This window comes from Neomonachus schauinslandi, chromosome 14, assembly GCF_002201575.2.
Source record: "Neomonachus schauinslandi chromosome 14, ASM220157v2, whole genome shotgun sequence".
Lineage (NCBI taxonomy): Eukaryota > Metazoa > Chordata > Mammalia > Carnivora > Phocidae > Neomonachus > Neomonachus schauinslandi.
Genome location: NC_058416.1, coordinates 21,292,522 through 21,308,761, shown reverse-complemented (window position 1 = coordinate 21,308,761; position 16,240 = coordinate 21,292,522). Strand labels below are relative to the sequence as shown.

Genomic DNA, 16,240 nt, shown 5'->3' with positions numbered 1-16,240 from the left:
ACTCCAAATAATAATTTGATCATTACATTATTAAGACCAGTTTTTGTTCTTTGAGTCTTGAATGGTGTACTTCATTCTTCCTCTTACTGTGAGCTTCTGCAGGAGGTAGTATTTTTTATGTACCTCTGTATCTCCCACAGCGCTGTGTAAATGGCACAGTTGTTGATGAATGAGAGTTGAAAACCCAGAGGTTGTTTCTTGGTAGTTCCATAAGCAAATGACTTGTTAAATAAAATTAATTGATTGGTAATTCCACTGGATTATCAAAATCAGCAGGTCAGTAGGATTGTGCAGACAAGGTCAAGATATGGCTTTTAAGCTCAAAAAGGTACTCTGGGGAATATGCAGTGTGTTTTTAGGGAGGATTTTGCAAGGCAAAAAAGTGGTTTATCAGAGATATAGAAATAATCAAGAATGCTTCTGATGAAGAATTGGTGAAGGTAAAGAATTTTGGATGATGGAGTACAAAAGGAACACAAGCATAGCTTTTGGAAAGGTTTCCTAGAGCAATATGAAAAATAAGAATCCCTTGCTTTTTATGATTTGTGTCACCTAATTCTTTTTTAATTCCTAATGTCTTAGATATATCTACAACAAAACACACCATCTTTTATTCCAAGACTTTTCTCATCTGAGTAAGTCTTTTGGGCAGTCCAGGGTAACTCGTAAAAGACTAAGGCAGATATTCTCACTGTGTCTTGAGAAAGTCACTGATCTGCAGAAAAGGGAGGTGTGGTGACTCAAGCTCATCTCAAATGATTCATTTGGACCCAGATCAGAGGTTCCCTTTCCTGTGGTCTCATCTTCTGTCTGATGCTCATGGTGTCAAAATGTACACTCAGATGTTGACTATCCAGACTTCATAGCCTGAACTGAGAAAATCTCAGTTGAGAAGGGTCAGACAGAAGTGAACAAGGCTGTAGGAGGCTGTATGAGTTTTCAAGTCTCCTGCTGACAGTGTCCTCCATCTGATCTCAGTACATCTTCATAGTTGCCCTATGGTGGGTAGTGGTCCGGTCACCTCCACATCAAACCTCATCTTCAGGCTGGCTAGGTCTAAATAAACGAGGCCTTCCCTTACCTCATAAAGGACAGAACAAAAATCTGAACCTAGATTTTGTTTTATAATCATAATTCCAGTTATTTTCCTCTGCCAGGGGAAGAATTTTCCTATCTAATCTCAAAAATCTTAGTGTTATATTTCCCTCAGGTTCAAATTTGAGTTAAAACCTACCATTTAGGGGTGCCTGGGTGGCTCAGTCGGTTAAGTGTCTGCCTTTGGCTCAGGTCATGATCCCAGATCCTGGGATTGAGCCCTGAGTCAGGCTCCTTGCTCAGTGGTGGGGAGTCTGCTTCTCCCTCTCCTTCTGCCCCTCCCCTGTTCATGCTCTCTCTCTCTCAAATAAATAAACAAAATCTTGAAAAAAAAAAAAAAAACCCTACCATTTAGTTACCTCTATCTTAATGTATTGAACTCTTTTCTTAAATGTAAGACAGGATGTTTTTGTTTTTTTATAGAAGTATACATTTTTGACAATGAGAATAATTTTCAGCATCTTGGTAAAATATTCGGTTTATCTTTTAAGTGGTCATATTTTAAATTTTGGGTTTTTATAAAAGATTTATTTATTGGGGGGGGGAACAGATGAAGAGGGAGAGAGAATCCCAAGCAGACTCCATGCTGAGGCTGACACGGGGCTCAGTCTTACAGCCCTGAGATCATTACGTGAATCGAAACCAAGAGCTTAACCGACAGCACCACCCAGGTGCCCCTAAAATTTGGTTTATTTTTAACAGATTTTTTGAGGTATAATTGGTGTATACAAAACTGTACATATTTAATGTATACAATTTGATAAGTTTGGACATATGCATATACACATGAAACCATCACCATGATTAAGATAATATACCTGTAAAAGGGGTATTTTAAACAGCATTTCCCTGTTATATGACATTTGGCTCAATCTTAGGATCTGTTGGATCCCTGCAGATTGATAACAATAAGCAGCATTTTTGAAGGGCTGACTCCTGACCCTCCACTCTATTATACTTCTCTATGGATAATCTCTTCAATCCTCACAGCCATACCGTAACATTGGTACTATTACCATCTCCACTTTACAATGAGAAAACTAAGAAACAATGACCTTAAATAACTTGCTCGGGTTAACGCATAGCTATCTATTACTGCATAACACATTACCTCCAAAACGTAGCAACGTAAAACAATCACTCATTTTCTCAACAGCTTCCGTTATGTCCACAGGTTTGCCAGCATGTTCTCCAGACATGACTCCTGGCTCCTCACAGGATGAGTGATCTAAAAGAGTGGGACAGAGGGATGCCTGGGTGGCTCAGTCAGTTAAATGTCTGCCTTTGCCTCAGGTCATGAGCCAGGGTCCTGGGATCAAGCCCCACATCGGGCTCCCTGCTCAGCGGGGAGCCTGCTTCTCCCTCTTCTCCTCCCCCTGCTTGTCCTCTCTCTCTCCGACAAGTAAATAAATAAAATCTTTTAAAAAATAAAAATAAAACAGTGAGAGAGGACAACCTTTTTCTTTTTATGTCTTTTATTTCACATCAGAAGACCAATTTTAATGAATGCTTTCATATAAAAATAGCATTGTTCAGGGAACAAAGGGTTTTTTTGTTTTTTTAACTTTTTAATTTAAATTCAATTTAATTAACATAGACTGTATTATTAGTTTCAGAGGTAGAATTTAGTGATTCATCAGTTGCATATAACACAATGAGCTCATTACTTCAAGTGCCCTCCTTAATGCCCATCACCCAGTTACCCCATCACCCCACCTACCCAGTGCTCATTACTTCAAGTGCCCTCCTTAATGCCCATCACCCAATTACCCCATCACCCCACCTACCTCCCCTCCTGCCACCCTCAGTTTGTTTCCTATAATTAAGAGTCTCTTATGGTTTGCCTCCCTCTCTGCTTTCATCTTACTTTTCCTTCCCTTACCCTATGTTCATCTGTTTTGTTTCTTAAATTCCACATAGGAGTAAAATCCTATGGTATTTGTCTTTCTCTGACTGACTTATTTCACTTAGCATAATATCCTCCAGTTCTATCCATGTCATTGCAAATGAAAAGATTTTATTCTTTTTGATGGCCGAGTAATATTCCATTGTACATATACACCACATCTTCTCTATCCATTCATGTGTCGATGGCCATCTGGGCTCTTTCCATATTTTGGCTATTGTGGACATTACTGATATGAACATTGGGGTGCAGGTGCCCCTTCGGATCACTATGTTTGTATCCTTTGGATAAATACTTAGTAGTGCAATTGCTGGCTCATAAGATAGTTCTATTTTTAACTTTTTGAGGAACCTCCATAGTGTTTTCCAGAGTGGCTGCACCAGTTTGCATTCCCACCAAAGTGTAAGAGGGTTCCCCTTTCTCCGCATCCTCACCGACATCTGTTGTTTCTTGAGTTGTTAATTTTAGCCATTCTGACTGATGTGAGGTGATATCTCATTGTGGTATGTCCTTGTGGTTTTGATTTATTTCCCTGATGCCAAGTGATATTGAGCATTTTTTCATGTGTCTGTTGGCCATTTGTACGTCTTCTTTGTTAACCTGGTTTTGGAAGTGGAATTTCTTCTGCATTTGTGCTGCATTCCATTGGTAATCAGACCAATCCTGGCGAAATGTGTCAGGGAAGCCACCAGGATGTGAATACCATGCATTGGGACTCTATCGGAGGCATCTCAGATACTGGCTGTAACATGTACTCACTACCAAGAGCCAGAACTAGATCATGAACCCAGGCAGTTTGACCTCAGTGCTTGGGCTCTTTGCCACACTGTAGAGAATAATGACAGAACACATATTTGTGAATATTCATACGTTTCCTGAGGGGAGTATGAGGATATTGGTGGAGTTCGTGGATATTCCATGACAAGTACTTGTCAAAGAACACCTGAAACTGTGAAGGAGACGAAAATATTTAACAAGGGCGATAGACACTAAATTTCCAAAGAGTCCGGATGATATGTAGGTCATTGCAGAAAAGACGTGGTAAGGAGAGGCAGAATGAGAAATCATTTCACTTAAATTCTTTTCACTTCAAAATTTTATCTTTGTTCTTATTTTTCTACCCCTCCTCTTCAACACATCTCTCGACTCTGTCAAGTACCATGTTGAGAAATACCTACAGAGGGTTTTATTTCTTAAAATTGTAGCTTAAAAAAAAAATCTCTACTTTAGATTTCCTATAGGTTGCATTTAGTGCCAACATTTTTAAGAACGTTGTAAAAGCTTTCGAATATCAATATGTTCTGTTCAAAGAGCTAAGTAATTTGGTGAGGGAATTTCTACTTGAAAAATCTTTGTGCATCAGTGTGAGATATAAATTCAATTGTCAGCAAGCTGTGTCAGAGCAGATTTCTTGTCATATTTGGCCACACAGCAGAGATTTATTGAAAATTCTTAATGATATCGGTTTCTGAGTTGTTTTACATAAACATAGCAGTGCAGTGAATGCTTTGAACAGTAGTGTGAGGGAGAGGGAGAGAGAGAGAGAATGTGTATGTGTGTGTGTGTGTGTGTGTGTGTTTCTCTGTGTGTGTGTGTGTGTTTCTGGCTCTCAATCCTGACATGTGGGAGAAAAATGCCAAACAGCATTTCAATACATAGTATTGTATCCAACTTACTTTAGAATGATTATTTCTGCAACAACTGTCTTCGAAGTAGGTGTAGACTTCTGGGCCCTTTTAGAAATGAATCATGAATCAAAATACTTCAAAACCAAAGCTTTGGAAAACAAACTATTCTATTTCATGCCAGGGAATAGAACAATGGGAATTGTTGAGATGCAGAAACATACAATGGATTTTTTATTTTTTAAAGAACTTTTATTATTTGCGAGCCATTTGTACCCAGGTCAGTAGTGAAAATGCAAAACTTAGAAAGGAAAATTCCTTTCTTCAGTAATGAAAGACTTGGAACTGGAATATAAATTTAGTCTCTTGGGTTCTCTTAGTTCTCTGATTTTATATTCTGTGACTTGCCAAATTATTTTATGTTTCTCCATTCCAGGATATATTTATGAAATTCTTTTTCTAAATGTATTATAAAATATTGGTTAAGTTCACATAATACTATTGATAAGGAAATGTGTGCAATTTGTGGAGTTGGGTGCCTTCTATATCTAGGGAAACTATGGTTGTCACATTTATTTATGGGTGAAAATTGTCAACACAGAGACAGCTTTACAATCTGGCAATCAACATTAATGACTATGCAGTGATCCCATTTGATCAGTAAGATGGGTGAAATCATTAAATTGACTGCCTGGGAGACTGAGAGTTTAAGTTTCCTGAATATAGACATTATGTTATCATATGGCTCTTATTTACAAATGTGTTCAAGTCCATTATTAATACTATTATTACTATAGTAACTGTACACCCCAGGAAACTAAATAATACATCAAACCACTTAAATAGTCTCCAGTGGATTAAAATGACAGATTTCTAAATATTACTTCTAGAAAATCCTACTTATTAACTCACTTGAAAAATATAAAGTATCTCTATCACTGTACTATGAGAAATACAAAGACTACAAAATTACAACCTCTTTCTTTAAGGAATTTAGAATCATTTTAGCTGATATCTGCCTTGAATCTCTGATTCTTTTTGCAATTTTCCCTGTCATCTTTTTTCTTTTCCTTTTTCTGGAGTCTGTTCATGTGTTTGTTTATCCACAATTTACTCTTTGTAAATATCTTTATAGGATATTGTGTTATATATCACTTATTCTCAAATTTTCATTCAATTCTTCCCAAAAATAATTTAGAAAACTTTGTAGCACTCAAACATTTTTTAATTTAACATCTAAAACAGCTTGTTATAAATGTCCGTGAAGGATGTACTTTCTTTGGTATACCACTCTTTTAAATAAATCCAAATGCATAGAAATACCATAGCAATTTGATATCCACCATCATCCATTTACAAAATACATGAGGAAGCTTCTTTTTAACTGAGAAGAATTGACACATTTCTCCTTGAGCTAGTCCCTACAATTCACTCTCCCAACAGAATAATATACAAATGTCATCTGTCTTTATGTCTTTTATTGATCATCTATCTTATTTCTTTGCAATATAATATTTTTATAAACTGAAATTATTTGTGTATTATTATAAACTTACGTGAGCATAAGTTTAGGTTTAACTGCTGGGTTTTTTTCTTCGGAGTTGAGTTAACATTACAATTAGTATTTTTTTTTTAATTTAATTTAATTTTATTATGTTATGTTAGTCACCATGCAGTACATCATTAGTTTTTGATATAGTGTTCCATGATTCATTGTTTTCGTATAACACCCAGTGCTCCATGCAGTACGTGCCCTCCTTAATACCCATCACTGGGCTAACCCATCCCCCCATCCCCCGCCCCTCTGAAACCCTCAGTTTGTTTCTCAGAGTCCATAGTCTCTCATAGTTCCTCTCTCCCTCTGATTGCCCCCCCCCTTCATTTTTCCCTTCCTTCTCCTAATGTCCTCCATGACTATTCCTTATGTTCCACAAGTAAGTGAAACCATATGATAATTGACTTTCTCTGCTTGACTAATTTCACTTAGCATAATTTCCTCCAGTCCCATCCATGTTGATGTAAAAGTTGGGTATTCATCCTTTCTGATGGCTGAGTAATATTCCATTGTATATATGGACCACATCTTCTTTATCCATTCATCTGTTGAAGGGCATCTCGGCTCTTTCCACAGTTTGGCTATTGCGGACATTGCTGCTATGAACATTGGGGTGCATATGGCCCTTATTTTCACGACATCTGTGTCTTTGGGGTAAATACCCAGCAGTGCAATTGCTGGGTCATAAGGTAGCTCTATTTTTAATTTTTTGAGGAACCTCCACACTGTTTTCCAAAGTGACTGTACCAACTTGCATTCCCACCAACAGTGTAAGAGTTGTTCCCCTTTCTCCACAACCACTCCAACATTTCTTGTTTCTTGCTTTGTCAATTTTTGCCATTCTAACTGGTGTAAGGTGTTATCTCAATGTTGTTTTGATTTGAATTTCCCCGATGTCTAATGATGATGAACATTTTTTCATGTGTCTCTTAGCCATTTGTATGTCTTCTTTTGAGAAGTGTCTGTTCATGTCTTCTGCCCATTTTTTGACTTGATTATTTGTTTTTTGGGTGTTGAGTCTGAGAAATTCTTTATAGATCTTGGATATATAGCCCTTTGTCTGTAGTGTCATTTGCAAATATCTTCTCCCATTCTGTGGGTTGCCTCTTTGTTTTGTTGACTGTTTCCTTTGCTGTGCAGAAGCTTTTTATCTTGATGAAGTCCCAAAAGTTCATTTTTGCTTTTGTTTCACTAGCTTTTGGAGATGTATCTTGAAAGAAGTTGCTGTGGCCGATGTCAAAGAGGTTACTGCCTATGTTCTCCTCTAGGATTTTGATGGATTCCTGTCTCACATTGAGGTCTTTCATCCATTTTGAGTTTATCTTTGTGTATGGTGTTAGAGAATGGTCGAGTTTCATTCTTCTGCATGTGGCTGTCCAATTTTCCCAGCACCATTTATTGAAGAGACTGTCTTTTTTCCATTGCATATTTTTTCCTGCTTTGTCGAAGATTATTTGACCATAGAGTTGAGTGTCCCTATCTGGGCTCTCTATTTTGTTCCATTGGTCTATATATCTGTTTTTGTGCCAGTACCATGCTGTCTTGATGATCACTGCTTTGTAATATAGCTTGAAATCGGGTAACGTGATGCCCCCAGCTTTGTTATTCTTTTTCAAAATTTCCTTGGCAATTTGGGGTCTTTTCTGATTCCATACAAATTTTAGGATTGTTTGTTCCAGCACTTTAAAAAATGTCATTGGAATTTTGATCGGGATGGGGTTGAAGGTATAGATTGCTCTGGGTAGCACAGACATTTTAACAATGTTTATTCTTCTGATCCATGAGCATGGAATGTTTTTCCATCTTTTTGTGTCTTCTTCAATTTCTTTCATGAGTGTTCTGTAGTTCCTATAGTATAGATCCTTTACGTCTTTGGTTAGGCTTATTCCAAGGTATCTTATGGTTTTTGGTGCTATTGTAAATGGAATCGTTTCTCTAATTTCTCTTTCTACAGTTGCATTGTTAGTGTGTAAGAAAGCAACTGATTTCTGTGCATTGATTTTGTATCCTGCCACATTACTGAATTGCTGGATGAGTTCTAGTAATTTGGGGGTGGAGTCTTTTGGATTCTCCACATAAAGTATCATGTCGTCTGCAAAGAGAGTTTGACTTCTTCTTTGCCAATCTGAATACCTTTTATTTCTTTTTGTTGTTTGATTGCTGTTGCTAAGACTTCTAGTACTATGTTGAACAATAGTGGCGAGAGTGGGCATCCTTGACGTGTTCCTGATCTTAAGGGAAAGGCTCTCATCTTTTCCCCATTGAGGAGGATATTTGCTGTGGGTTTTTCATAGATGGATTTTATGAAATTGAGGAATGTTCCCTCTATCCCTATACTCTGAAGAGTTTTAATCAGGAAAAGATGCTGTATTTTGTCAAATGCTTTTTCTGCATCAATTGAGAGGACCATATGGTTCTTCTCTCTCCTCTTATTAATGTGTTCTATCACATTGATTGATTTGCGAATGTTGAACCACCCTTGCATCCCTGGGATATATCCCACTTGGTCGTGGTGGATGATACTTTTAATGTATTGTTGGATCCTATTAGCTAAGATTTTGTTGAGAATTTTGGAATCCATATTCATCATGGATATCGGCCTGAAATTCTCCTTTTTGATGGGGTCTTTGCCTGGTTTGGGGTTTAAGGTAATGCTGGCCTCATAGAATGAGTCTGGAAGGTTTCCTTCTGTTCCTATTTTTTGAAACAGCTTCAGGAGAATAGGTATTATTTTTTCTTTGAATGTTTGGTAGAATTCCCCAGGGAATCCATCAGGCCCTGGGCTCTTGTTTTTGGGGAGGTTTTTGATCACTGCTTCAATCTTGTTACTGGTTATTGGCCTATTCAGGTTGTCAATTTCTTCCTTTTTCAGTCTTGGGAGTTTATAGTTTTCCAAGAAGGCATCCATTTCTTCCAGGTTGCTTAATTTATTGGCATATGGTTGTTGTTAATAATTTCTAATAATTGTTTCTATTTCCTTGGTGTTAGTCGTGATCTCTCCCCTTTCATTCATAATTTTATTAATTTGGGTCCTTTCTCTTTTCCTTTGGGTAAGTCTGGCCAGTGGTTTATCAATCTTATCAATTCTTTCAAAGAACCAGCTTCTAGTTTCGTATTATTATCAATATGACTCTTGATTTTGATTAACAGTTGGCTTATGTAGTTGGCTGCTCCCATGTTGGGGGCATAGATATTTACAATTGTTAGATCTTCTTGTTGGATAGACCCTTTAAGAATCATATAGTGTCCTTCTGTGTCTCTAATTACAGTCTTTAGTTTAAAATCTAATTTGTCTGATATAAGAATTGCTACCCCAGCTTTCTTTTGAGGTCCACTGGCATGGAAGATAGATCTCCATCCCTTCACTTTCAGTCTGGATGTATCTTTAGGTTCAAAATGAGTCTCTTGTAGACAGCATATGGATGGGTCCTGTCTTTTTATCCAATCTGCAATCCTGTGCCATTTTATGGGAGCATTTAGGCTGGTCATGTTGAGAGTGATTATTGAAAGATATGAATTTATTGTCATCATGTTGGCTGTGAAGTCCTTGTTTCTATAGATTGTCTCTGTAAATTTCTGTTCTATATCACTCTTGGGGTGTTTCTCCTTTTATAGAACCCCCCTTAATATTGCTTGCAGAGCCGGCTTAGTGGTCACATATTCTTTCAGTTTCTGCTGGTCTTGGAAGCTCTGCATCTCTCCATCCATTCTAAATGACAGCCTTGCCAGATAAGGTATTCTTGGCTGCATGTTCTTCTCATTTAGTACCCTGAATATGTCTTGCCAGCCCTTTCTGGCTTACCAGGTCTCTGTGGATAGGTCTGACGTTATTCTGATGTTCCTCCCTCTGTATGTAAGGAATCTCTTCCCCCTAACTGCCCTTAAGATGGTTTCCTTCATTCTAAGATTTGTGAGTTTTTCTATTACATACCTGGATGTTGGCCTGTTTTCCTTGATCTTGGGAGCGGTCCTCTCTGCCTCTAGGACAGGAATGTTTGTGTCATTCCCCAGATTAGGGAAGTTCTCAGCTACAATTTGCTCAACTATATCTTCTAGTCCTCTCTCTCTGTCTCTCCACACCCTCAGGGATCCCAATAATTCTGACATTGGAACGTTTCAAGGTGTCACTTATTTCTCTGATTCTGTTTTCATGGATTTTGAGTTGTTTCTCTGGGGCCTCCTCTTTTTCCTTCTTTTCTGTCAATTCGTTTTCTAGATCACTAATTCATTCTTCTGCCTCGCTTACCCTAGCTGTTAGATTATCTAGATTAGATTGGATCTCATTGATAGCATTTTTAAGTTCTGCCAGTTCAGCTTTCATTTCTGCCCTTAGAGACTCTATGTTGCCATTAATCGATTTCTCCATTCTAGCTGTCATCTTCATAACTGTTACCCTGAAATCCATTTCCGACATCTTGGTTATATCTGTATCCATTTGTAAATCTGTGGCAGAAGTCACAGTCTCTGAGTCTTTCCTATTTTGCAGGTTCCTCCTCCTAGTCATTCTGTTGAGGGAATGTACAGGGTCCAAATTATTGACCACAACCCAAGCAAGATGCACCTGTTTTATAAGGACCTTAGGGTTGTTGGCCTCTCTTCTGGGGGAGGGGCCTGCTGTGCTGTTACTTAGGCAACGCTGTTTGGGCGGAGTTGCCCTGCCCCCTGTTGGGGGGGGATGGGCTCAGTGAAAACCGGTTTTGGGGGGCTTTTGTTCTCTGGTGGCTTTCCCTGGTGGCTTTCCGTGTCTCTTCGGGAGTCAGAGTAGAAGAGATCATTTCCAACCCTCTGCCTCAGAGCAGAGAGATCGCAGTCTGTTCTTCAATGAGCTCTCCAGGCCACACTATCTCTGTTTCTGTCTGTGCTGCTATAAACTGCAGCATCCTAGGTTGTGCACCCCTCAGCAGGGCTCCCAGTCCTCACCTCCAGGTCAGGGCATGGGGGCACGTCTCTGCCCTTTGTGCTTCTAACACCACAGCTGCCCCCAGTTCACACGCACAGCCCCACCCCTCCAGGTTTCAGTCTGGGGGGCTGCCCTAAAGTCCTTTCCCCGCTACAACCGGTCTGTGAGTCTGTGCCCCATCCCCAGCATGGGAGGCTATCGCTCACTGGCAGTGCAGGATTCCCACGGCTCCCTCCCCCTTCCATTTATCTTCTGATATCTGCCACAGAATCACGGCTCCCCGCTTCATACCTTGAAACCAACCATGTGCAATATCCTGTTTGTAGAGATCCAGATCTATCTTCTTACATCTCAGGCTGATTTTGTGGGTGTTCAGAGTGGTCTGGTAGATATCCAGCTCAATTCAGGGGACCAGTTGGAATAGGGTCCCCTAGTCCTCCGCCATCTTTCCCTCCTCAATTCTACAATTAGTATTTCTGTACAGTTGTTTATAAAGTAAGATTTTATTAGAATTCTATCACTTAAATGACACAAATAAGGCTTTTTCTATACAATTATTGCATACATCTGTGGATGAATGTTACTTTTTGCATAAATTCTATTCCACTGTTTTATTTATCTGAACACTGAGAAACTTTATTTGCGTATATGTGTGGGTGAGTGTTACAACAATAAGATTTTTACAGCAGTCACTCAATGATTTGAACTTCCAAATTATGTGCCAAAATCAGACTGTGAACTCTCATCTGAAGTTATTTTTTATAATATTTCAACAAACTAGATGTTGTCTTCCAATTATGCTGGAAGTAAAAATTTTAGAAACTGCTTGACTTTCAAAAGTATTTGTTACTCATTCAGGTTATTTGCTTTCTCATTTTTAAGAGGTACACCTGTTAGAAACTTTACTAAGATTTACAGAGTAATTATAAAATACATCTGCAAATTTTTTCCACTAAGAAGTACTTTATATAATATGGTATATTATGACAGGATTGGAAGCATTGAAATATCACTTACAATATACTGTTACCAATATAATTTTTTGAAAAATGCTTTTATTCTATTACAATCTTTTAGTTTGTAGTCATTTCATGGAAAACACCCATCATTTAACCTATTTGAAAGAGTTAGTCCTTATTGTGAAACCAATAGTGTTTCTTTTTTTAATTTTTCAATTCAAATAAACATGTTACTATATATTTCAAGGAGTATTATAAATACACTGAAAAATAAATTCCAGAATGCTAATTCAAAAGCTATTTTACTAGAAGCAGCCCTTTTGATTTAAAGTGTTGTATGTTTAATGTAATGAATCTGCACTTTAAGTTAGAAAAAAAATTTTTAAATCTACATGTTACTTCTAACTAATTTAAAATAATGCAATATAATCTGTGTCAATGATCATGAAGTTACTTAGGTAAGAAGAATATGATAAAAAGAAAGGTTTTCCTTTGGTAAATGTGCATGCTCATGCATGTTAAACTCCAGTAATTGGAATTAGAGTGTAATTAAATAAAAATAATGCATATAATAGAACTAACTTTATTGATGTAATAGAAATATACTGCTGAAAATCATTCTAGTAGCTAGTTTAAATTGTATTTTTTGTTAATAAGAGGTAGGGAATACTAAATGTTTTATAAGATGATGTAAGATGATCGACTTCAATTAGAATAAGTATTTTATAATGTGGCATAATTTAATAGATATTGAATAATGGAATTGAATAATGCTCAATACACCTAGGAAATATTATGTAAGGTATTGATCTGTGGGTTTAAGCCAGTACCACTAAAAAATACTTGGTATTCCCAAACAACATGTAGTTATATTTAAATTAATGTGTCACTAAACTGTACTGTTTTGCTGTTCGAAGTCATTTTCTTTCCATTTAAATAAAAATCCTAAGTATGATTATTGAGACTATACCTTGCTTTTCTCTCTCCAGACTATCTCTCAAGAGCATTACATTCTTTCACAGAATGAGCAGAAAATTCCTATTTCCGTAGCTCACTTTACACAATATATTCAGTTTCTGAACAACCCAGCATTTCTAACACCACAGTTATTGCTTAAGAGAAAGAAAAAGGCAAAAACAAAACAAAACAAAACAAAACAAAAACCAGAGAGCCTTAACGAGGCTTTATGGTGGCTTGTTTCATTGTTTCTTTCTTTGAAACTGTGGAAAGTTTGAAATCTCAGGGTAATGCTCTGTAGTAAGGTGCTGGAGGAGGGAGCCGTCTTTTTTTTTTTTTTTTTTTTTTTTTTTTTTTTTTTTTTCCTTTTATTATTTTTTTCTTTTTAACCCCAGCTCCTTCTTCTCTTCATGCCCTCTTTAATACCAATCACCAGGCTAACCCATCCCCCTACCCCCTTCCCCTCTAGAACCCTCGGTTTGTTTCTCAGAGTCCATAGTCTCTCATGGTTTGTCTTGCCCTCCGATTTCCCCCCTTCATTTTACCCTTCCTACTATCTTCTTTTTTTTTTTTTTTACGTATAATGTATTATTTGTTCAGGAGCCGTCTTTTTTAGAGTAAGAAAGAGACTGTGGAAAGAGAGGCAAGTGAAGGAACCTACATGATGCTATGAAGAGTATTCATGGGTTTGAAGATGTGAAAATTTAGCCCTTTCCTTTTTTATTTGTTAGGTGGCTACCTAAGATAAATAATAATAATAACAACATCTTTTTTTTGCAGCTGTCGTGAGTGCCATCCCTGTGCCAACCCTGGAAAGTGCCCAGTACCCAGGAATCCTTCCATCTCCCACGTGTGGATACCCCCACCCACAGTTTACCCTCCGGCCCGTGCCATTCCCCACACTGTCAGTGGACCGAGGTTTCGGAGCAGGAAAAAGTCAGTGTAATGCATTTTCCTTTCTTTTTACTAAGAACAAATGAATAATAACCAAGCATGTCTTGTTAAATATATCGCATTTTAATATTCTCATCCCTTGGGAAAATTGGTTTACCTCTGCCCTGGGTCAGAATCAAAGGACCGATTCTCTGGGAGTCTTTCCATAGACAATGTGGGAAGCTGTGGGGAAAACAAAGATTAACTGGTTCAGTAAAACAATGATGTGATGGGTGCTTGAACTTAATATGTTGTCAACTAGGAAATGAATAATCAAGTGACTGTCCTCCAACATATTCTTGTGTAAGTGTCTGTTGGTTCTATTTAAAAGTGTGTCATTGATTCCTGATAAACCGATATTTAAATGAATGCCTTAGCTTTCTTTAATTAAATCAATTAAGCAATATCTTTTGACTTTTAATTAATAATTGTTGGAGAAAAAGATTTCCAAAGGAGTAATTCATTTGTTTTTGTATTATTATTACTTTTCTGATTTTAATGAAATATAGGTGACATAGAACATTGTGTAAATTTAAGGTTTACAATGTGTTGATTTATACACTTACGTATGACAAAATGATTACTACCATAAAATTGGTTAATGCCCCTCTCATGTCACATAATTGCCATTTCTTTTCTGTGGTGAGAATGTTTTAAATCTACTTTCTTAACAACTTTCGAGTATATAATACAGTATTATTAGCTATAATCACTATGCTGTACATTAGATGCCCAGAACTTAATCATCTTATAACTAGAAGTGTGTACTCTTTGACCAACATCTCTCTTTTTTCCCTATCCCCCAGATCCTGGTAACCACAATTCTAGTCTCTATTTTTATGAGTTCATCTTTTTAAGTTCTATATATAAGGGATATCATATAGTATCTTCTTTCTGTTCCTGACTTATTTCACTTAGCATAATGCCCTCAAGGTCCATCCATTTGTTGCAATTTCCTTCTCATAGCTGAATAATATTCCATTTTGTATATATACCACATCTTCTTTATCCATACATCCATTGATGGATGCTTAGGTTGTTTCCATATCTTGGCTATTGTGAATAATGCTACAATGAGCATGGGAGTGTGTATATGTCTTTAAGATCTCATTTTCATTTCCTTTGGATATATACCCAGAAGTGAGACTGCTGGATTATATAGTAGTTCTATTTTTAATTTTTTTTAGGAACCTTCATACTCTTTTCCACAGTAGCTGCACCAATTTACATTTTCAGCAACAGTGCACTCTTTTGTCCACGTCCTTGCCAACATTTCTCTTGTCTTTTTGATGATAGCCATTCTAACAGGTACGAAGTGATACCCCATTGTGATTTTGATTTGCATTTCCCTGATAATTTGGTAAGGTCAAATACCTTTTCCACATATTTGCTGACCATTTATATGTCTTGTTTGGAAAAATGTTTATTCAGTTCTTCTGCACATTTTTAATCCAACTTTTTTTGCTATTGTATTGTGTGATTGTGTTACATATTTTGGATATCAACTGCTTATCAGATATGTGGTTGGCAAATATTTCCTCCCATTCTGTAAACTGCTTTTCATTTTGTTGATGGTTTTCTTTTAGCTGTACAGAAGTTTTTAATTTGATGTAATCCCATGTGTTTATTTTTGCTTTTGTTGCCTTTGCTTTTTGGTGTCAAATCTAAAAAGTCATTGCCAAAACCAGTGTCAAAGAGATTACCCTCTATGTTTTCTTCTAGGAGTTTGACAGTTTCAGGTCTTAAGTTCAAGTCTTTAATCCATTTGAGTTCATTTTTGTGTACAGCATAAGAAATCCAGTTTCATTCTTTTTCAAGAGGCAATTCAATCTTCTCAATGCCATTTATTAAAGAGACTGCCCCTCACCCCCTGGTATATTCTTGGCTCTTTGGCATAAATTAATTGACCATGTATACAGGGGTTTATTTCCAGGCTCTCCATTCTGTTCCATTGGTCAGTGTGCCTGTTTTTATGTCTATACCATACTGTTTGACTATTATAGCTTTGCAGTATAGTTTGAAATCAGGAAGTGTGAATCCTCCAGCTTGCTCTTCTTTCTCAATATTGGTTTGGCTATTTGGGGTCTTTCTGGTTCCATACAAATTTTGAGATGGTTGGTTCTATTTCTGTGAAAAATGCCATTGGATTTTTGATAGAGATTGCATTGACTCTGCAGATCACTTTGGGTAGTATGGAAATTTTAACAATATTAATTCTTTCAAACCATGAGCATGGAATATCTTTCCTTTTATTTATATCTTCAATTTCTTTCATCAACATCTTATAGTTTTCAGTGTAAAGATCTTTTT

The 16,240-nt window shown here is 37.1% G+C and overlaps 1 protein-coding gene across 1 annotated transcript in view; it reads left to right on the top strand.

Moving 5' to 3' along the window:
- Positions 1–16,240, top strand: part of DCC (DCC netrin 1 receptor) — a 773,306-nt gene that overhangs the window by 721,842 nt on the left and 35,224 nt on the right. The window contains exon 26 of the mRNA XM_044921252.1: positions 13,778–13,933. Within this exon, the coding sequence (XP_044777187.1) occupies positions 13,778–13,933 (156 nt within the window). The remainder of the gene's footprint in view (positions 1–13,777; positions 13,934–16,240) is intronic.